At 35.4% G+C, this 21663-nt stretch overlaps 2 protein-coding genes across 3 annotated transcripts; one reads left to right on the top strand and one right to left on the bottom strand.

Annotated features, from left to right (window-relative positions):
• On the bottom strand, positions 1-17235 carry LOC124633128. 2 transcript variants are annotated; one of them, XM_047168229.1, is made up of 6 exons: positions 17191-17235; positions 16412-16460; positions 15852-15917; positions 15616-15773; positions 6252-6358; positions 1-5184 (listed from the first exon to the last, which is right to left on the bottom strand). In XM_047168229.1, exons 4-6 carry the CDS (start codon positions 15755-15757, stop codon positions 4420-4422), a joined length of 1014 nt encoding a protein of 337 aa, XP_047024185.1. In that variant the 5' UTR covers positions 15758-15773; positions 15852-15917; positions 16412-16460; positions 17191-17235; the 3' UTR covers positions 1-4419. The 2 variants fall into 2 exon arrangements, with proteins under 2 accessions (XP_047024185.1, XP_047024184.1); XM_047168228.1 differs by having other exon boundaries at positions 15616-15762.
• Positions 17236-18792: 1557 nt separating this feature from the next.
• On the top strand, positions 18793-20434 carry LOC124633141 (autophagy protein 12-like). Its single transcript, XM_047168264.1, has 3 exons — positions 18793-19042; positions 19569-19705; positions 20065-20434. The coding sequence occupies exons 1-3, from the start codon at positions 18922-18924 to the stop codon at positions 20185-20187; spliced, it is 381 nt and encodes a 126-aa protein (XP_047024220.1). The 5' UTR covers positions 18793-18921; the 3' UTR covers positions 20188-20434.
• The last annotated feature ends 1229 nt before the right edge of the window (positions 20435-21663 follow it).

Here is a 21663-nt window from a genome sequence, read left to right as displayed (position 1 = left end):
TTTTAAAAAAATCATTCATTTATTCAAAGTAGGCTGAAAATTCGGTACTTATTGAACGTCAAAATTACAAAAGACAGCTAAATATTTTCCTGGATATGTGTTACCTTAGTCTAACTTATGGATACGTTATAGGTAATAGAACTTATATAATTCTCGACGCTCCCTGGACGGTTAATTAAATTGTGCAATATTACTTACTTTACTCTGCAAAATTTACTGAGCAAAATTAATATTGAAGATAACAATTTTAATTGCTCAACATCTCTTGTAATATTGCACAATGTTATAGCTTCCTTATGCCAGGGTTGGTAACTATACAGAATTGTACCTATAATACATAAGTGGCGAAAAGAGCCTCTTACGTCGTAATGTGTAGGGGCGACGGACTTGGGGAAGTTCCCACCTCCTCGGCCCCGCGGCGGCGGCGCGCGAGTGTTGGCGCTGCTGGCGCGATGCCGGGAGCTCGACACCTATCTAGCGCTAACTCCTGAACTATACGTCACAACCTTCACCTTGTCTTTAATTTGTAGGGTTGTTGCTTACAAGTCGCGAAAGTTTAAAAAACTTTATAGCCTCTAAACGACGGGGTCGTTTCAAAACACTAAAGATATGGAACTGCTTAAATTCATCTAAATCGACAAGAACATTGCAATCAAAATTGTGTTTCAAAATACCCTTGTTTTAGTGTTTCTCTTAGAAACACTCAACTTGATCCTTTTTGCCTTCAGTCTTAAAACAAGACATTATAAATATGAACACAATCTTAATTTAGTTCAGTCTTTATCTCACTAAAACCGACATCTACATTAAAAAATAAATATTTTTTTACATAAACTCTTTTGAAAAAAAGGCATCTTCGCGAAATCTTTTTTTTAACGATTTTGTATATGTTTCAAAAGGTTTTAATGACTGGAGTATGTTACTAGCATCAAAAGGGTGAGAGTATATTCTTAATTTGAATTTTGGAGAATCGCTACTAAACTGGTTAAACATTGTTCTGAACTAGTTCTCGGTAGAAAGTCCTTCAGCGTTTTAAGGAGTTTTCGGTGTGATTTTAGAAAATCACTTCACCATTTACATACATTTACATTTATACTAAACCATTAAGTATAGCTGACAATTTTTCTAAAATGTTTTGATGTACCAAAAAGTCTATCAATCAGTTATTATAGTATAATCAGTTTTCTGAAAATCACATCGAAAACTATACAAAAACTTTCTTAGCAATTTTGCTAAAATTCAAATTTAGATTAGACTCTAACGCATGCTTGACAAGCCCTTTTGAAGCAAGTAATATTTTCCAGTCATCAAAACCTTTTGAAACAGACATAAAGTCCTTATATCAAGATTTCGCAAAGGTGCCCTTTTTTTGCAAAAGAGCGTTTATTAAAAATTCATAAAAGGTTTCCATTTCCACATTTCAATAATATAATCTTATGGTTCTAAAAATCTGGAGAGTAAAATAAATTATACTATTCATGTTGATACACCGTTCTAAAAATGCGTGGCAAAAAAACCCAACTTCTAGAGCAATGCTTCAGCATTTTACATTCTATTTTGAAAATCCCGCCAGTATAGCATATACTGGAATATTTTTTTACTATACCCTTTTCGCGGAGGCATGAGCCAAAAGGTAAACAAACCATAAAAAGGGTTCATTATAAGTGACGATTGAAGTAGTGAGCATATTTTATAATAACCACGGAAGTGTTACACTGACGAACGATGTCTGTAGAATCTGTGTAATCCTTTTAGACTTATTTGAAATCAAATATAATAAATGCCGTAAAATATTTTCTTAATTTTAACTAAATATGTATTAAGTCGTGTGAAAGCACCTAAAAGACTTAATTGTCAAATATGGAACCCTACTAAATTGTAAAGCACAGATACTGCGAACATCTTATAATATAAAAATGAATCGCAAAATGTGTTGGTAAGCGCATAACTCAACAACGCCTGGACCAATTTGGCTAATTCTTTTTTTGTTGTGTTTGTTATTGTCAGGAGAAGGTTCTTATGAAAAAAAAATAGGGTAAAGTAGAGAAGTCAGTTGACGGGAGCGAAGCCGCGGGCAAAAGCTAGTTTTACATAAAAATGTAACGTTTTGTCATCGGTCGGGTTATACCCGCCATCTCGAAAAAGGGTTGTTCTTTGTTTACCATTTGGCTCACGGCTCGGTAAATAGGGTATAGTGCGTCACCTTTATCTACTTATAGTTAAACAAGATTTAAAGATACGTATGCTTTGATGTTATAGTAAAAAAAAAGAGTTATTGACAAGGCAAGTTCTGTTACACACATTCTGAACCACACTTTTTTTGCTCACTGTTTAAAAAAATATTAGCATCTTTCTTTTTAACTTTTTTTTTTTAATATAAGAATGATGACGTATATCGGGTGTGTCGTACTTAATCATATTAAATTAAATACATTAATATACTGGTTTTTTCTTTGTGCAAAGAAAAAACGTAAAAATTTAAAAATGAATTTTTCAAACAAAGTAAATAGAATAAAAGTTAGAACACCATATAAAAGTCGGTCATTACAAGCAACCGAAATTCTCCCAAACAAAACAAAACATTCACTACTCTTAACTTTATCTCTGCTTTACACATGATGGAACACTGAATGGATTAGGTTATTATTTTTTTCAATTCGCCATAGAATATCATAGTATATATGATAGGATTTAATGTGATTAGATACGACACACCCGATATACGTCATCATTCTAATTTAAAAAAAAAAAAGTAAAAAAGAAAGATGCTACTTTGACGGGTTTCGAGTTATATCAGACTGAACAAAATTCGTTACAATCACACTGACAACAGGCGTGTAGAAACACGCCTTGTGTCCCCAGCAGGGTTGGTATCAGATTGACTAGATCTGAAATTGACCATGTCACAACGAGTTATGGGGAAACTCGCCCCTGGGCCGCGGCCCAGATTACCATGAGAAATAAGTGGCGTAGGTAAATCGACTCATTGGAATTTAGTTTCTATGAAATCTGGTAGTCTTGTGACATTTTTCACAGCTCAAAATCTTCAGGAGGCAAAAAGTACCATCAAATATAATATCAAGTTTTTAAAATTTGATAAAAAAAGTGGAGCTCCTAGATTAAGTCAACAATAATAGCAATATCGAAAAGACGTAAATATAATAAATAAGCAAATTTTAAAAAATACGGTGCTACAAAAAAAACTTCAACAAACCCCCTTTTGGCTTCAAAAGTATTTTTGTAATGCTTGAGTTGACATTGCACTTATGGACGTTAATATTTTTTGACGGAATTTATGAAAAGATCTAAGTTTTATGCCTCCTGACGATTTTTCAATTATTATTAAGTACTTAGGAGCTCAATTTGTTTTACAAAGTTTATATTTTAAACTATATACTAAGCGTCCAGCATTCTAGATGTAGTTATCGGCACGGATATTGAGCTCTCGGCGGAAGAGTGGGGATCGCTTTGCGCACTGTACACATAAGGCAATAAACCAATAAATCGCTTCTGCGCAGGTGAAGGTCAGGGCTCAATACCCGTGCCGATAACTATAAAGTATTTTACTTACAATGTCTTTGATGGAAATTATGAGAACGTTCTAAGTCTTTTTGCCTCCTGATGGTTTTGAGCTGTGAAAAATTTCACAACTACCAGATTTCATGAAATTAAATTCCAATGGGTCGATTTACCTGCGTCACTTATTTCTCATGGTAATCTGGCATGCACATTCAGCCGAGTTTTCCAAACTGTTTTTAGCCCGTGTAAGCTGGGTCGCAGCCCAGGGGCGAGTATTCGCCTAACCCGTCACAACGCCCAGCAGATTACCAACAGAATGTATCCAAACTCAATGATATCAACTCTGTATGGGCACGTAAAAAACCGTGTGGACTTCATTATTTATGAGATTTGATCTTTGATTATGCAATTAAGACATTTTTCGAATGTGGGATTTTCTTTTTCATCTTTTCCTAGCTGATGCCTAGATGGCGCTGATTTTAGTTCGTTACTGGAAGGGACGGAGCCTCACATCTTATCAAATCAACGTCATATAATTTTGAGATTGTATAACGAAACGTACTCGTCATCAATAATTTTAAAATATATATAAAATAGGGAATGAAAATAGAATAAAAGGAGAAAAGTAGTCAGTCAGATTATTCTCCGAATATCCCGAGATTTTGAAAACAATTGGTCCAGAATTTTGACTTTCTTGAAGCTACGTGTTAACCTTGTCATTTTAGCAAAGACCCGGTCGCGTAGTAGGTACAACGCCATCTATCACTGTGTAAGGAACTATCTTTTAATTTGTTAGTTGTCAAAAAGAAAACCTCCCATTTTCCAGTTGCGTGGTCAATTTGAAATCTAGTAATTCTGTTACCACTCTTGTAAATCGCCGCAACGCTTAAAAAAACGGTTTTACTGGATGGAAGAACTACTCTCTAAATGTTTTCCCTCTGAACGGCTTTTTATAAGAGAGTCTTTTTCTCTTAATTTTTCTTGGAGATTTGCCCAAGTAACAGCTTGCGTTTCTGTCTGAAATTTTTTGTTATTTTGTTCATATTTTTTTGCTAACTCTGTGGCATGTTGAGAGGGTTTATATTTCCGCTCATTTTGGGAAAGCTTTGAACTCTCGCTGTTTGCGGGGGATTTCACTGTTTGGACAGTTTTTCGCTTAAAGAATATGGGTTCTAAAGAAACCGCCTGTGTTTTTCTTTTAGTGGGCTCTAACCAGTTATTCACCTTCTCTATAGACTTTTTCATTTCTGTGTCTTGTGGCAACATTAATGGGGTACTGCTATTACAGTACGAAGAATTTGAAGTACTAGGTTTTTCCAACTTATTTTCAAAATATTCCGGAGTGCATAGTTTTACCGGTGTGTCGTTGTTAGCATACAATTTCAACAGCGTTGCTATGGCTACATTTTTTTCTCTTTTCAAATCATAAGAATTCGATTTCGCGGCGTCGCTAATTTTAAGCTTTAAATTTGTAGCATATTCTTCAATATTATTTTTATTTTCCGGTTCCTTGTGACAGTTTGATGAACTATTAGCTTTTGGTATGAATGCTTCCACTTCTGGGTTTAAACTGCTTTGTTTTGTAATAGCATAAAAGTAATCAGAAGCATCGCCAGCATCTTCTCCTATATAACTTGTATCTGTATTAGAATTATTGCTATTAACCTGAAAAGAAGCAAAACATTATTTCTGATGGGTAAATCCTAACTAGAGATAATTTGGATAAGGCTATGTTTAGCTATGGGCTATGTGCGCGACGGTGGCGACGCGTAGTGTTCACAACATGTGTTGAAGCTGTCAAATAATAACAATGTAAACAATTAAACATTATAATTTTCTTTGCAACTATAAATAAAACCAAAGATTAAAATAGTATTGTTGACATTATTTAAGTGCAATTTATTCAATAGTTTTACTGTAAAATTAATATAACAATAAAAACCGGGTTTGAAACTATTACCCATAATATTAGTTTCCAACCACAAACTGAGACAAAAGGCAATACATTAATAGAAGCCGAGCATGTAAGAAATGTGGAAGAACTGCGACATAACGGCCAGAGCTACTTAATACGAGCTCACGTAATTCGTCAGACATCTGTGACACTAACACCATACAAAACCAGTTTAAACGTAAGTAATGTTTATGTGATGCCAGAATGCTATTACATGTAAGTCATTTCCAATTTACTAATTGTAAGCTTCTTACCCTTCTTATTATTTTTTACAGATGGTGCTCGTGCCGTCACTGATTAAGATGTGACTGTGTCTAGGTATAATCAGAGCGGAAAGTGCAAGCATGTTAGTGCTTTATTATCCTATGTTAACAACACCAAAAGCTTGTCAAAGACCAGTAATGAACAACAGTGGGGCAATTTGTTCAAAATAAATATTCTAAAGGAAGATACTTTGAAGATATGTTCCCACCAGTTGCAAGAAAGAAATATAGTCAAGTGCTTTATTTTGTAGGACGCTCTTGGGAAAATATAAAATTTACATTTGCTATTGAGGCCGTTATTTTTGCAGTTAACAAGGCAACAACAGTCATGGCCCATTTCTTTGCTTTGATTTTGTACTGCAATCAACACATTTGACAGCTGATCATCCGCATTTGTTTCCAATTTCTGCCGTGTTGTGCGCTGCGGTCGTTATCTGTCCGCCACTACTCGCTTTGCACATAGCCAATACAACACTTTTCACTGGACTGGAAAGAAAACTATCAAGGTGACTTACCATTCTTATAATTTTCCGTAAGCCGATGAGATCTGGCGCCTGCTGCTCTGTTTGAATCGCGTTTCTCTCAACTCCATGTCCAAACATCATTTGAATTTGTTCATCAGCTGGCAAAAAAATAAAAATAAAATACTGATTGTAGTGTGTAACCATTCAGGTGTGCAAACAGCCAATTAATTTATGTGCTTCTTTAGCAATACTGTCTTGTAATTGTCTTAACATGTCTTTTCACACAATAAACCGGACCTTCAAACTAAATGGACGAATTATTTCAATTCTTCTAATCTATCGTGACCAGATCACACCACATGGCGACCCTGCCATACTAGCGACTTCATATATTCTACCTATGCATGGAATTTCTACAATATTTTTCAATCTTCTAGACTTCGGGGTATTGATTGCTTTTGGACATTGCATTGGCGTCCATCAAGCTTTTTTTTTTGGAATATCGACGAAGAACACCAACCCAGAACAAACCAACGCCATGGGCACAAGGCAAAGCAAAGAACAAATGGTCATTGCACAGTCTGCAGCCGGAAGCAACCACGCAAAAGCGACGGCGGAACACCTTCAGACGAACAATATCCTTCTGTCCATAATATGCCCTGTATGCTGCTGGCGGTGTTGATCGGATTCTTCTGCCTGTACAAACGATGCCACACCAACCGGATGCAGAAACAGTTAAGGAGTGGCGCTTTGGAACGAGTCCTCGCGCGTGTCAGCTACCGACGTCGCAGGTAACGCAGAGAGCATGAGGACCCAGAAACCAAGGTGTAACAGTGACCAATCTATTGTGACCAACAAGTTAGTGATAATTAGTACGCGCATCTTAATTTCTTTTATTTTAGTAATTTTACTTGTTTTTTTTTGTATTATTGAGCCTCTTAACACGGGTTCCGTCTATTTGGCAGAATTTTATTTGGCCGAATTTTATTTGGCATAACACACTTGGCATAATTTTTTTTCAACGAATGTTTTTAAGGCATAAAAAATATTTAGCATAATTATTGTTTCACCGAATATTTATATGCCCGAATTTACAGTTGCATACTTTTAAGATGGCAGAATTTTATTTCGCATAATTGCTTTTGGCACAGTTAGAATTTCGCATTATTTCGTTTAGCATAATGTATATTTTGAGAAACTATTATTTGGTAGGTATAGTCTCTTTTGGCGTACTATGAAGATGGAAAAATTTAATTTAGATTCAATTTATTTAGCAAATTGCCATTTATAACCTTCAATTAAAAAACATTGTATTAAAAATTGAAGCTAGTAACGAAAACGAATCGCTGCAAAACCGACTCCACATAGTCTTGTCTGCCCTAGCCCTAGAGTGCAATTCAAAACCGCGTAGGCGCGGAGGGGCGAGGCGACCTGCGAGCTGAAGCGCAGGTAGTTTTAACGCTTGCCCTCTTAACACTTGTTGCATGCAATTATGAGTATAGCATTAAAATTAGTAGATATTTATAAGCAATTAAACATTGTACGGTACGGATTTTATTTCTAAGTTAGGTCCTGCAAGAATTGTAGGTAGTAATTCTGAGAATAAGATTTTAGAAGCTAAGAACTTGTGTGTGTCGTTTATAATATTTTGAGTATTTTACCTAAAGATACGTCTGAAGAATTATTATTTTTAACCGACTTCCCAAAAAGGAGGGGGTTCTCTCTCTCTACATCTCTCTCTCTACATCGATTACTCCGAGGTTTATAGACCGATTTACGTGATTCTTTTTTTGTTCGACGCGGAATGGCTGCCAGTTGGTCCCATAGTCATCAAGTCAGGATCTGATGATGGAAACCCTGAGAAATCGAGGGCAACCTTCGAAAGTTGTAGGGATACATAGGATAAAAACTTGACACTCAGGTGTATGCCTGAAAGCACTATTCAGCAGTGAAGGTTTGGAGCTGACCTGATGATGGAGACCAGATAGGGTTGAGGGAACTCGACAACTGAATATGTAAAGTACCTCGTGTTTGGGCTTATATTCTTTGTATTGATGAGAACTTTCCTCTTATATGGATAGTGACAACTATTCGTATCACTGAAAAGCTGTAAATAAAAAAACTTTTTTACAAAAAAATTAAACCGACTTCCAAAAACACTAAAAAGCAAAAAAAAAATGGCAAAATTAACTTAGTAACATCCATTAGACACCGACTTCTAGGCACTTCGATGCACCTAAAATTAGTTTGTTTTTTTTTTTGCTTTTTAGTGTTTTTGGAAGTCGGTTTAATTTTTTTGTAAAAAAGTTTTTATGTTCATGTATTTTTTATAATGTACAAGCTGTTGATTTGCATCCGTGCCATATTCAAGGAGATAATTATGCTAATGATTCTCGACCCAAATCAATAAAAAATTTGGTACGTAATTTTTTTTTCGGAATTCCATAAATGTCATCTAGCCTTATTTAAACTTGGCGCGTATGTTACTGGCATTAAAACCGTGCTGCACCCTCACACAAACGCAAACACAAAGCATACGCAACGATCACTCATAAATTTCATTCATAAAATTGGATTACTTTGGAAATACCACGACATTACAATGACAAAAAAAGCAGTGCATATTAGTTATTTCCCATCTACTGTAATTCCAATCGATTATTTACGTATTGTATGCCCTCCTCCTGAACTATGGCACAAATGCAAATCAACACCTTGTATTTATAATGTCAGGACACCTTTTCACACAAGGTCGGTTAGCCCCATGCTAAGTTATTAATTAACTTGTGTTATGGGTGCTAACACTACTGATAACCTACATATAACTACACATATACAAATACATATTTAGAAATACATATTGTAACACCCAGACCACGGCCAACAAGCATGCTCATAACACAAATGTCGACCGAACCGGGAATCGAACCCGGGACCTCAGGTTCGGCAGTCAGGCATGGTGACCATTGCGCCATCGAGGTCGTCATGGTCACCATGCCTGACTGTATAAACAAATGCTATGATAAAATTTTGAATTTTGAAATGGAATCTATTTATTTACTCGTCTACTACTTGTTTGTTATGTCCTTCTGTTTGTTATTACTGTACAATAAAGAATATTCTATTCTATCTATTTCGAGTGGTAGTCAGAGTCAAGATAAATCTGCCACAATGTCGGTGGAAGGTGACAAGTTTAATTTAAAGACAGCTGTAAGCCTATTGCCTAAAATGACCGGTGATGATGAGGTGACTAATGACTTAATTTCTGCTATTGAATTGTATGAATCAATGCTTATTGATGGTGATATGTCGATTTTAATTAATTTTGTTTTAAAGAGTCGATTAACTAATGGAGCAAAAATGCGTTTAGCTACTTCTTATAGTTCTGTTGAGTTGCTATTAGAAGATATGCGTAAATATTTACTTACTCGCAAGTCAGATATAGCAGTATTTACTGTCTAGACTACAAAAGGCTAGGCAGGGTGAAAAGTCTGTTACAGAGTTTGCTCAAGAGATAGAGAAGTTATTCGTAGAATTTACCATTTCATTATCAAATGGTGATCATAAAGCGTATGAGGTATTACGTGCTCTTAATGAAAGGAACAATATTAAGTAGATGTTTTTCCGAAGGGTTAAGTAGTCAAAAGTTAGGTACATTTATTTCAGCACGAAATTTGACCTCCTTAAAGGATGCCATCAAGGTAGCCGAAGATGAAACTAGCCTAACTGCGGAACATCAGACCGTCAAGTCATATAAAAGTAGGTCTACTCGCACTATTAATTTTGGTCATCGTGGATTTCGTGGTCGAAATTCATTAAGATATTTTCGAGGTAACAGACAGCCGCATAGTGCGCATCAAAATTTAACTGCGCCAAGGAACACATGGCGGGGCAGCCGCGGTGCTCAGGTATATCGGCGAGGAGCGTCAAGTTACGGTGCCTGGTATATCCGTGGGAATCGTGGCAATTACGCAAACTATTCTAATAATAGAAATCTAAATCATGTTACAACAAATGAACGACATAATTTCTTTTCGACTTCAGAAAATAGTAATGATCTTTCTTCGGACCAGAATTTGGGATCATTTTTAGAGTTCCGTACCTAAAGGGTAAAAACGGGACCCTATTGTATTTTCGTTCCTCTGTCCGTCCGTCCGTCTGTCACCAGGCTATATCCAATGAATATGGTGATAGTTAGGGTTGAAATTTTCACAGATGTTGTATTTCTGATGCCGCTATAACAACAAATACTGAAAACTAGAATAAAATAAATATTTTGGGGGACTTCCAAACAATAAACGTGATTTTTCGCTAATTTTTGCTCGATATCGATAACATTGTCCTTTATTCCGAAACTTTGCAGCTATTGTTGTGCCACTAAACAAATTATGTAGAAAGAAGGTTCAATTTGAATTTACTACAGAATGTCAGAATGCCTTTAAAACTCTTAAAAAATTACTTTTAGTCCAGTCAATTTCAAGAAAAAGCAACACTTTCAGACAAACAAAAGTAGACACTCAGCTTTATCTTTTATCAACCTGTTTGAACCCATCCGAAACAACAAATAAAGTAAACAACTATTTTGTTAACGTTGGCAAAAATTTAGCTGAAAAAACCTTTTACAGAAAGATCAATGTTTGCCTGAGACACATAACTCTCTGGGGTCTTTCGTATTGTTAGAAACAGACGTCCAGGAAGTGTTATGTATAATTGATGGTCTAAAAGTTGCTGCTTGCTTAAAAAAGCTGTCGTAAGCCCTGTTTTTAAAGCTGAAGGACAAAGCCAATGTCACTAATTATCGACCCATTGCAGTATTAACAGGTCTTTCAAAGATTTTGGAAAAAATAATAAACAGTAGATTAATTAAGTATCTTGAAAATAACAACTTACTATCGGATCAACAATTCGGATTTAGGCCTAAAAGATCTATAAAGCAAGCAGTTCATAAATTAACAAATCTCATCTGTTCTAATCTAGATAATAGCATGATCACTATTGGGATCTTAGACCTTGCCAAAGCGTTTGACACCGTTTCTTGTTCCCTATTATTGCACAAACTGGAAAAAATGGGGGTAAGAGGAGCACAATTAAAATTATTTTCTGACTATCTCAGCGATCGTCACCAATGTGTAAAAATTGGTCAATACAAAAGTTCTGACCCAAAAAATAGTGGTTTCGGGATCCCTCAAGCAAGGCAGTATTTTAGGCCCCAGCCCCACCCTTTTCTTAATTTATATAAATGAATTAAGCAGCTTGTCTCTTGCAAATGGTGTCATTATGTCATATGCTGACGACACAGCTCTTGTGTTCTCAGGCAAATCTATAGATGAGGTTTATGAACTTGCCCAAAATGGTTTTAATATAGTGTCTAATTGGCTTCACAATAACCTACTGACATTAAATTCAGATAGAACCAATTACATTTTATTTACTATAAGAAATACTAACAATACGAACACTAACCTACACATTTATGCACACAATTGTCATATGAGTACGTCCGCTGACACAGCATGCGCTTGCCCTACATTAGTAAAAACTGACCATATAAAATATCTAGGTGTCACGATTGACGCCCAGCTTAACTTCCGGAAACATATTGACGCATTATGCACTCGAGTTCGTAAATTGACATTCCTTTTTAAAAACTTGCGTAACATAGCAGACTTCACTTTAATTCGGCAGGTGTATATGGCCTTATGTCAGTCTATTCTTGCCTACTGTATTAGCTCCTGGGGTTGGCGCCCCTAAAACTATCCTCTTGCCCTTGGAACGTGCCCAAAGAGCAATCCTGAAAGTCGCAAGCTTTCGTCCATTCAGATTCCCCACCCACCAGCTTTACAAGGAATGCAAAGTGCTAACAGTACGCCAGCTATTTATTTTGAATGTAGTACTACTCCAGCATGTAGAACTTGGTTTCAAGCCTGTACCTTCTGGCAAAAGAAGAAAGGATTTAGTTTGCACTAACTCTCGGACTAAACATGCTTTCACTAACAGGTTTTATTTATTTCTAGCGCCTTATTTGTATAACAAACTTAACAGATTGCTAAATGTCTATAGTGTTATAAATAAGTGTAATATAGTACTAACAGAATATTTACAGTCCCTCAATTACTCAGACACGGAAAAATTGCTAGAAGTGTTAAAATAAATTGCTTATCTTAGTAAATTATGTATAATTAGAATAGTGTTATAATTAAGGAAACTTTGCCCTTGCTTAGTCTAATAATTAAATAATTATGTAATATGATTATGTTGTTAAAATGATATCCGACAATGCTTCTGAGCCTTGATAGCCTGAAACACAGGTTTAAATAAACCTAGTTCGGGTGGTCCCTATGTTTAGAATTAGAACTGTTTTTATTTTATTATTGCCTGTATGTAGATATTAGCCTAGATTAACTTAGTTTATCCGAATGTTATTATTAAGACAGTTTGTTTTACCTCAACATCTGAGACATTTTAATTACTAATTCATGTGATCTATGTTTTTAAAATATTTTTTTTTTTTTATTTAGACATTTGAAGTTACATTAATTCACAACAAGCTGACAATTGGTGAGATCGTTTAAAATATAATAATATGTAAATAAAATTTCAAAGTTCCCCATGTTTCCCCTGTATGGAAAAAAAATATTCAAAGTCAAAGGTAAAAAAAATATATTTTTTTTGCGCTTTTTTGTAATTTCCAGCAAAACGGTAAGTTTTACAATAATAAACTCTTTTGCAAAAAAAAGCGGGCACCAATGGAAAATCTTGGTTTTAAGGACTTCCCGTGTATTTCAAAATGTTTTAATGACTGTAGTATGTTACAAGCATCAAAAGAGTTAGCCGAGCATGCGTGAGAGTGTATTCTAAATTTGAATTTTGCAGAATTGCTAAGAAACTGGTTAAAAGTTGTTTTGGACTAATTCCTGGTAGAAAGTTCGTGAGCGTTTTGAAAAGTTTTTGACGTGATTAAAAAAAATTGATATTGAAGACTTAATTAATGATTAATGTTCTTTTCTGTTACATCAAAACATTTTGAAAAACTATGCGTATTCTTTCACTGTTGTGAAGATGCTTTCCCCGAGTAACATAACAGGCCACATTTCTGGGTACAAGAAATTGTTCCCACGGGATCAGGCAGACAAATACTTCATTATTGCATTATTCATATCAATGTGGGGCTGTGGTTACCACCACATAACTGATAGCCAAAATGAGTGAGACAAGGCAGTGTTTTTATCATGCTCCAGTTTAAATTGATAAGTACATAAATGTAATTCATTAAATCTTTAGAAATTGATTTTAAGAAATTAAAGGACATCAGAGATAAGAGAATAATGCCCTGAAGATTTTTTACTACTACAAGAATCGTCTACAATTAACCCACAGGCTGCTATTGGACTTTGAAAATACAAAAAAATCACACAATGTTTGAACATCACATTAAGACCCCAAACTGAAGGAGGCAGGCGCTGCCTTCAAGCAACTCCTGCCCAACCTGAGGGGCCGAAACGCTTTTTTTTTTTTTCTTTGATGAGAAATCATCAAATGACCCCTCCCGCTGTAGGTTAGCAGCGTGAGGGAGTGTCATAGGTACTCCATTTGAGTAGGCACTTAACTAACAGTAAATAAACTAGATAGGCCTTTTTTTATAAGTAAATTGTTTAAACTAGCCGTTTTCCCGCGGTTTCACCCATGTCCCGTGGGAACTACAACCCGTACCAAGATAAAATATAGCCTATATTTATAATCCAGTAAAATACCATATTGTTGCGGAGTAGGTATCACTAAGTTTATTGGCAACTTTCAATATATATTATATATATACATATTTGTGCTATTTTATAAATATATATTTATTATATGTATATGTATTTATTTATTTTTTTATTTTGTCTATTTTTAGGTATTAATATTATACATAGTACACCAAAAACTACCTGCAATACAGTTATTTCTTTTTTATTCTCAATCCATCCAAAGGTTGTCTGTAAGAGATCGCTTTTAGCGATAAGACCGCCCATTGTGTCACCGACTTTTAAATCTGTAGATCAGTGTTTTGTTGTTGTTTTTGTTTTTTTTTTTTTTTTTAATTTGGTGTACATAATAAAGAGTATATCTATCTATCTATCTATCTATCTATATTATTTGCAGATAATGTAGCTTTCTAATGGTGAAAGAATTATTTAAATTGGTCCAGTAATTTTTGAGTTTATCCATGACACACAAACAAACAAAGTTTTCCTCTTTATAATATTATTATAGAGCAATACACTGCTGCTTAAAATAATGATTCAATTGATTAAATCACTGGTATTTATTATATTCACAATGATTTTCAGCTGCATTTCATTTTTAATATGAGTGTTCAAATAAAAAGTGTAGTAACAAAATTGATGACTCATGAGTGAAGAATGCAGTGAATGTTATGACATGTCTTCACTTGAAACAATATCATATGACAACGCATTACGAATTCTGCAACTATAAGAGTGCCTTATTGAGGAAAGTAAACAATGTATGTCTCAGATACGAGTATAATAAAATTATGGAACATGTTTACACATGAATTAGTTAAGGATGTGTAATTCTATATAAATACTATTAAGGGCAATTTGTATTTCTGTTTGTAATAGAACTCAAAAACTTTGGGAAATTATATGTCTAGCAACAAAATTATTTATTGGACACATGATTAAACTTCTAATTTTATAACTAAGCAACGGGGAAATGACATAGCCTCTAATAAACTAATTCGTCTTTTTTACAATGCCAACTAAATATTCTATAGAAAGCTTCAAGTAAAGGTCATCAATTATTGTGACTTGTCCTTCTTATTTATGCATTGTCATCTAATTTACTAACTCTGCCGCGTTTTTAGCATATTGCCATTTATAACCTTCAATTTAAAAACATAGTATTAAAAATTGAAGTTAGTGATGAAAACGAATCGCTGCAAAACCGACTCCACGTAGTCTTGTCTGCCCTACCCCTAGAGTGCAATTCAAAACCGCGTAGGTGCGGAGGGGCGACGCGGCCAGCGAGCTGAGGCGCAGGTAGTTTCAGCGCTCGCCACCGCGGCTGGGGCTGGCCGGCCGGGCCGGTTGCTTGCTTACATTTTAAACGTACTGAGTTAAAAAATTAGAAGCCAAATAAATATGTTTTATGATGTCATTTAATAGTATTTTAGAAGTTTACTGTTAGAATGCATGCTACAAATTTTGATGCTAAAAATAACCATCATGCTGAGTTGTATTTAGAGTGGATTACTTAGGAGATAACTAGTGGTTAAGATAGTATTATTTAGATACTCGTTAATTGTGGACAAATAGGACAAATTACAGAATGTGGTGTTTTTGTGATTTACCATGAGCCACTGAACAAGAAACTGAATGTGCAAGAAATTAGGTAAGGAAATTAATATTACCATCTTCCTCCAAAACAGGCGGCGGGACATCGCCCACAACGAGACAGGATTCTATTCCCTCATTTTTCCCAATTCTGCCCGAAGCTCTTCTAATGTCTTTTAGCACCTCTTCCTTTGTAGACCAAGCTTTCACGGGAGCCATTTTTCCTTAAAAAGATCTGGCGTCACCAACACAATTCGTTTTAGGGGTAGACAAGAAATGCTATTCAAAATAATACAAATAGGGAGCAACTTACAGATTGCTATGTGAAGCAAGCTAATTCTTCTTATTTTATTTATGGGCCTTGTCAGTGTTTGTGGAGCTGAAAAAAATGGCATAAAACATTTTTTACTCTTAGGAACAAACAAACAACGTCACAGTTAGAACATAAATGTTTAGTAGTAACAGCGAAATAAGAGTGTAATATGTAATAGGCGTTTGTTATAAATGGATCTGATTTACGCTGATAAATTTATATAAGACCTTAACAATGGGGAATTGACTAAACTTAGTAAAACTGGTATGTTAATACGTCGTGGGATATCATTAGAAAGAAGGTCATACAGGGGCGTAATAAAACGAGGGTAAGAAAATAATAATCCTCCAGTGTACCCTCCCTGTCTGGAACCAAATTTACAGATAGAATGATATCTGTCTCGATCTTAGCTAGAGAAACTGGTATGCAAACAAAACCAAGGCGCAGTGGAATGATGACAGATGTAGTCAATTTATTAAAATTAGTAAGTACCTATGCTTACTAAACCAATCTTTATGACGTACAAATGGTTGAAAAAATCCAAAATCTTTTTTACTTACCTTTAACCTTAAGGCTGTCACAGGGCGCAGCTACTCACAAATTACCAGAGTGCTTAGTGCGAGTTTTCGTGAATTTTTTTACGGACTCACATGAGAGCGCGTATACTAAGATTTGTATGGAACAAAAACAGCTCCACCTAGTGTCAAAAATTGGAACCTGTTTTTGTTCCATACAAACAGTGTTGCCAACAGTTGTAGAAGCTTACCACCAGAGTCAACTTTTAAAACCACCAGAAAACCACTAACAAAAATTTATCCCTCACTTAAAATCACCAAATTCACCACTAAAAAAATATTGTTTATATTTTATTGTAACCTAAAACAATTTAATCATCCAAAGATGTAACTCGGCAACGATAGAAAATTAAAACAGACAAAGCATTACATCTGTTTAGCAATTCATCCGACCCGATCCGAATCCTTCACAAATTATAATCGGCGTAGTAGTTTCACAAATTGTTTAGTTACGCATTTGACCAATGAATGAGTACTTAATATAATTATATAGTAGTCGTTCACCTTTTTGTTTTGTAGATGCTTTTTTGACATTCCGTGAGACTTCAAATCTCCATAGTGACTCCTTAAAGTTGTACCACAAAACTTACATTTCGCTACTTGACCCGCAGTACTTTCAACATTTCGCCACTAAATAGGGGACTTAAACCACCAGTATTAGTGGAAAATCCACTAAGTTGGCAACACTGCATACAAATCTTAGTATACGCGCTCTCATGTGAGTCCGTAAAAAAATTCACGAAAACTCGCACTAAGCACTCAGATGTAACAACTAGCAAGCGCAAGCTCGTGTGACTTCATGCACTGACTTCTGTCATGAGTCATGTCAGTCAATTGGCGACTTATGGTCAGTGTTGCCACTTGCCAGCGGCAGATAGTCAAACATAAAGCCCATCGCCATTGTGTACACGGGGTATTTGTATGTTGGCGGACTCAATCAATGTCAGCGTGCATTCGGCGAGTTGTCGGTTTTTTTGGCACACATCAAAAGAATCGTGGCTCAGCGTGGCCGGTGGTGTTACACATTGGGCCAATGTTTAGTTCATCACCGGCATTCACCGGCCGCTGAGGATAGTACACTTATGTGTTGCGTGTAAAAATAAATATAGTAGTGTAGTATAATATAAATATACTAGTGTAGTATACAAATAAACAGCCCCAGCCGTAATTACCTCGATGTCCATCGCAAGTGGCTTGCCAGGGCCCCGATTCTCCTAATTTTACTTAAGCGTCATACGATTCACGTTCGACTCGATTCGACTGAGGTCCAATCCCGACTCGATTACGATTGAAGCGTATGTGGCATTCCGCTATTATTTCTTTGAAATAAACATTTTTATCCTTTTCTGTCATTCAATAATGAATCATTTTGTCTGCAAATGATTTACGATTGCAAAATGATTGTACAGCAAACTACCGTATAGACCAAAATCACCAAAATAGCAGACCAATCGCACACCAATCAAATGTCAATCGAATACGATTGGTCTTTTATGAATAGCAGAATGCCCGATATGGTTAAAACTGCTATTGCGATCATATTCGATTCGATTTCTATTCGATTTTGACAATATTAACTTAGGAGAATCGGGCCCCAGGGAGCAATGAGCCATGCGCCAATGTGTACAAACACCCTTTGATCGTGGCCACATCATGGTGACAATTTGTGCATTGCAAAGCTTGGCCCAACACGGGCCAATGTGTACTGGGGGCTTAACAATTAACCTGAGGCAGCTCAAAAAGTAGCATTTTTACGAGAAAAGTAACATTTTTTTTTTACTTGACATGACTTTTTGACTTCGTTCGCGTGGAATAGTGACTTCCGGCAGTTTTTGGTTTGACCAATACGCGATGGCGCTGTATGACCGGAAGGCGGAATAAATTTTATTTTTAAATTTCTTTGTAATAAAAACTACCCTATGTCCTTTCTCAAGCTCCAAACTATGTCTGTACGTTTAGACGTGAAGAAAAGACAAATAGACAGAGTTACTTTCACGACAAAACGGCATAATATTATCTAAGAAATTCTGGTCAAATTGCTTTCAAAATCTCTCGGGACACTCCGGACACACGGATAATAATCTATTTTTTTAAAGAAAACCTACAAAATATTGCTGTGCGCTGCCTGTGGTAGGAGAGCGCTACAGTAGCGCCAAAATTATGGCCCCTGAAGTGCAACTAATGGCCGATGTAAAGTGCGAAGTCCAATCAAGTGAGATATATTAACTGTTCGAAATCTCTATTCGGAATTGCAATTTGTATACATAAACTTATATGCGGGCCACATTTACAATCTTAACGTTATCTTCTCATACAACATTTCGAAACTAAACGTTCACCGCTGACAGTGACAGTGATATAGTAATCTGTGCTTCAAAATTGACAAGAGTGGGAAGGAAGAGGATAAAAACAGGCTAATCGAAAGAAGCAACAACAAAATCAATTGTTTATTTCTATTAATCTTTGCTAAAGAACCGGAAATCTCTGATAAATAAATGGGTGACGAAAAGCAGCCTGATGATGCTCAATCAGATCTATCAAATGCAACAGAAAGCTTAAAAATTGAAGTTGATCAGAAAGAGAATGGAGATGCATCAAAATCTGACAAAGTAAAAAGTAAGATTCCTAACATTCCCTTCTCTTAATAGCGTTGTTAATGACTGTTGATGTTATACAAATAATATTATTCTTCATACATATGTATAATAAGTTACCTTTTAGGATGTGGGGAGTGCTGGATAATTGTCAGTAAACACAGATTTATTTGTATCCATAGTTTTATTATTGTTCATTTAATCACTCTGGTGTCAGTTTTTATGGTAACATCAGAATTTCTGTCCTAAGCTATACTGTAAAAGCGAATGTGAGTTGGTGATGTGGTCTGAGATGACAGTCATTGTCTGTGGGCTTGTTGACATGTTGTGACCTCACAATTTTAGTTAATAGGTGTATATAATTTTACTATGATTAATGTAAATATTTCAGATAATTTAAATAATATTTAAATAGAAGATATCTCAATGACGATATACCTTTCTTGTATGCCACTTATTATAGAACAATAGAAAATCAGTTGTGTTTCATGTTTATCTGCACACCAGTTTACAACAGGATATTACTTTGATTATAACTCCATTTCCAGTTGACATCCTGTTGAAAGCTACAGGCAATGCTCCAATTATGAAAAAGAAAAAGTGGGCTGTGGATGCAGAGAAACCCATTGGATGGATCATGGAGTTTGTCAAGAAATATCTTAAATTAGAAGCAGATGAGAAACTGGTATAATTTTATTTTAATATCTATCGGAAATAAATCTTTTTTAACAGTGTCTGTGGCTTAGTGAAGTCAAAGTCAACAAGTGAATATCTTGTGAATAGCAGAAATAGCCATTTCCCTAGCACATCTTACTTGTACCGCCACATAGCTTAGTATAAGTGGAAAGGGTCATAGACACATAGAGGTGATCTAATTCCAATTTCCATTATTGATGTGAACCTGCAATCCATCATAAAAGCTAATGTTAATATTAATTTTATTTGGAAAATTAATGTAGCTCATTACTAGTTTATTTAGCTTTGTTATTATCCAAAGAGGCAGTCATAGCATAAATACATAACATATGTACTTTATATTTTCAGTTTCTGTACGTGAACCAGACGTTTGCACCGTCACCAGACCAGTTAGTGAAAAACCTTTACGAGTGTTTTGGAACTGACGGTAAACTAGTGTTGCATTACTGCAAAAGTCAAGCTTGGGGCTGAAATGCCAACTGTGTTCCAAAGTAAGCTATATGAACTTTAAAGACAATTTTAACAAGTAAGGGCTTGAATTTACTGAATAAGAATTTATCTATAACATAAGGTTCATTGTGGGAAATCATTCACATTGATATTTTAAATGCATTCTGTTTTATCTGCAGTCTGATACATTTGACACAATGTAGAAGGGGCAAAATATGTATGAAAAAATGTCAAAATCAGAACACAGGTATTAAATTCTTTATTATAATTGTTGCTTTATCCCAAAATGTTTTCCTTTAGTTTATATCTAGTCATTGTCAATGTTAAGTTTTTTGGTGATTTATCAGAATTTGGGCAAAAATATATTTTTGATAGTGAACACTCAGACTAATTTCAAACAGCCATATGATAATAAAATAGTTTTGATTTCATTTGTTACTAAAGGACAATGAGCGTTTTGGTCTACCTCTCCTCTAGCATTAAGTGATATGTCAATAGAAAGCTTGTGTTATGTAGAGTATTTTCTTGTATGGCGGCGATTGTCATTTGTTAGTATTTAGGGAGTTAGAACGTGTTTAGTGAAATAATAACTATGCCTAAAATCTGCTGTAGCTTCTAAAGTACTGACAATTTGTTAGAGGCATTTTAGTACGAAATGTTCTATTTAAAAATGTTGTGTGTATAAGTGATAGTAGTGATAGTGTGTATATAATTCATTACTATATAATTCATTACTAGAGAAGGAATTTAAGAACTTGAAACTAACTATCGATACTATTATCTAAAACAAGCTCTAACTTCTAAAGTACTAAGAATAACTTGTATGTTAGTACAAAATGTAACGCTTGAAAAGCCCTTTCAAATGATGTATGACTCATTACTAGAGGGGGAGTAGACGGCGCCGGGTGTCGCGAGATGACTCCCGGCCACCGTAGGCGTGGGTCTGTGGGCGGTGAGTTCGGGTGGCTCATCGCTCATGTCTGTTTTTAGAAAACAGACCCGTGTCGGCGGCGCGCGTTGTTCCACGCGCTCCTCAAAGAGATGTCAGCAACCCCAGCGGGGCCCAGCAGGGCCAAGGCCTGCCGGGGGTCATTTGTTGATTTTTTACGTCGTTAAAAAAAAAAAAAAAAAAAAAAGGGGGAGTAGACCAACATCCAAACATTTCGCCCATTGTCCTTTGCCAGAATTTCCACCTGAAATAAAAGTTATTACAGTCTGTTGTATACATAAATAGATTGGAATATATGTATTTCAAAATTAATTCTTACATAAAACTTTGCGTGTAATCATGTTTTGGGTCCTATCAACATTTAGAATAAAAATATATGGCAACACTGACACTTTCTGACCACTGCTATATCCAATCAGACTGAGAATGAGAAGAAAAGATGGAGAAGTTTATTCCATTTACGTAATATTTTGCAACTAATATCATAACACCTAAACCATTCCTTTACAAAAAGTCTATAAAAATGGCAAGGACCTGGTCAAAAATGC

This window comes from Helicoverpa zea, chromosome 9 (assembly GCF_022581195.2).
Source record: "Helicoverpa zea isolate HzStark_Cry1AcR chromosome 9, ilHelZeax1.1, whole genome shotgun sequence".
Taxonomy (NCBI): domain Eukaryota; kingdom Metazoa; phylum Arthropoda; class Insecta; order Lepidoptera; family Noctuidae; genus Helicoverpa; species Helicoverpa zea.
The sequence above is the reverse complement of the archived record's forward strand: the minus strand, read 5'-3'. Positions and strand labels throughout refer to the sequence as shown.

Coding starts and splice junctions, on each gene's coding strand:
- LOC124633128 (XM_047168229.1), bottom strand. CDS start 15,757: ATGGCTCCCGTGAAAGCTTGGTCTACAAAGGAAGAGGTGCTAAAAGAC. Junction 6,359..15,615: donor GCCTGTTTTGGAGGAAGATG/GTAATATTAATT, acceptor TTTTTTTGCCAG/CTGATGAACAAATTCAAATG. Junction 5,185..6,251: donor TACGGAAAATTATAAGAATG/GTAAGTCACCTT, acceptor GCTTCTTTTCAG/GTTAATAGCAATAATTCTAA.
- LOC124633141 (XM_047168264.1), top strand. CDS start 18,922: ATGGGTGACGAAAAGCAGCCTGATGATGCTCAATCAGATCTATCAAAT. Junction 19,043..19,568: donor AAAATCTGACAAAGTAAAAA/GTAAGATTCCTA, acceptor CTCCATTTCCAG/TTGACATCCTGTTGAAAGCT. Junction 19,706..20,064: donor TAGAAGCAGATGAGAAACTG/GTATAATTTTAT, acceptor TTATATTTTCAG/TTTCTGTACGTGAACCAGAC.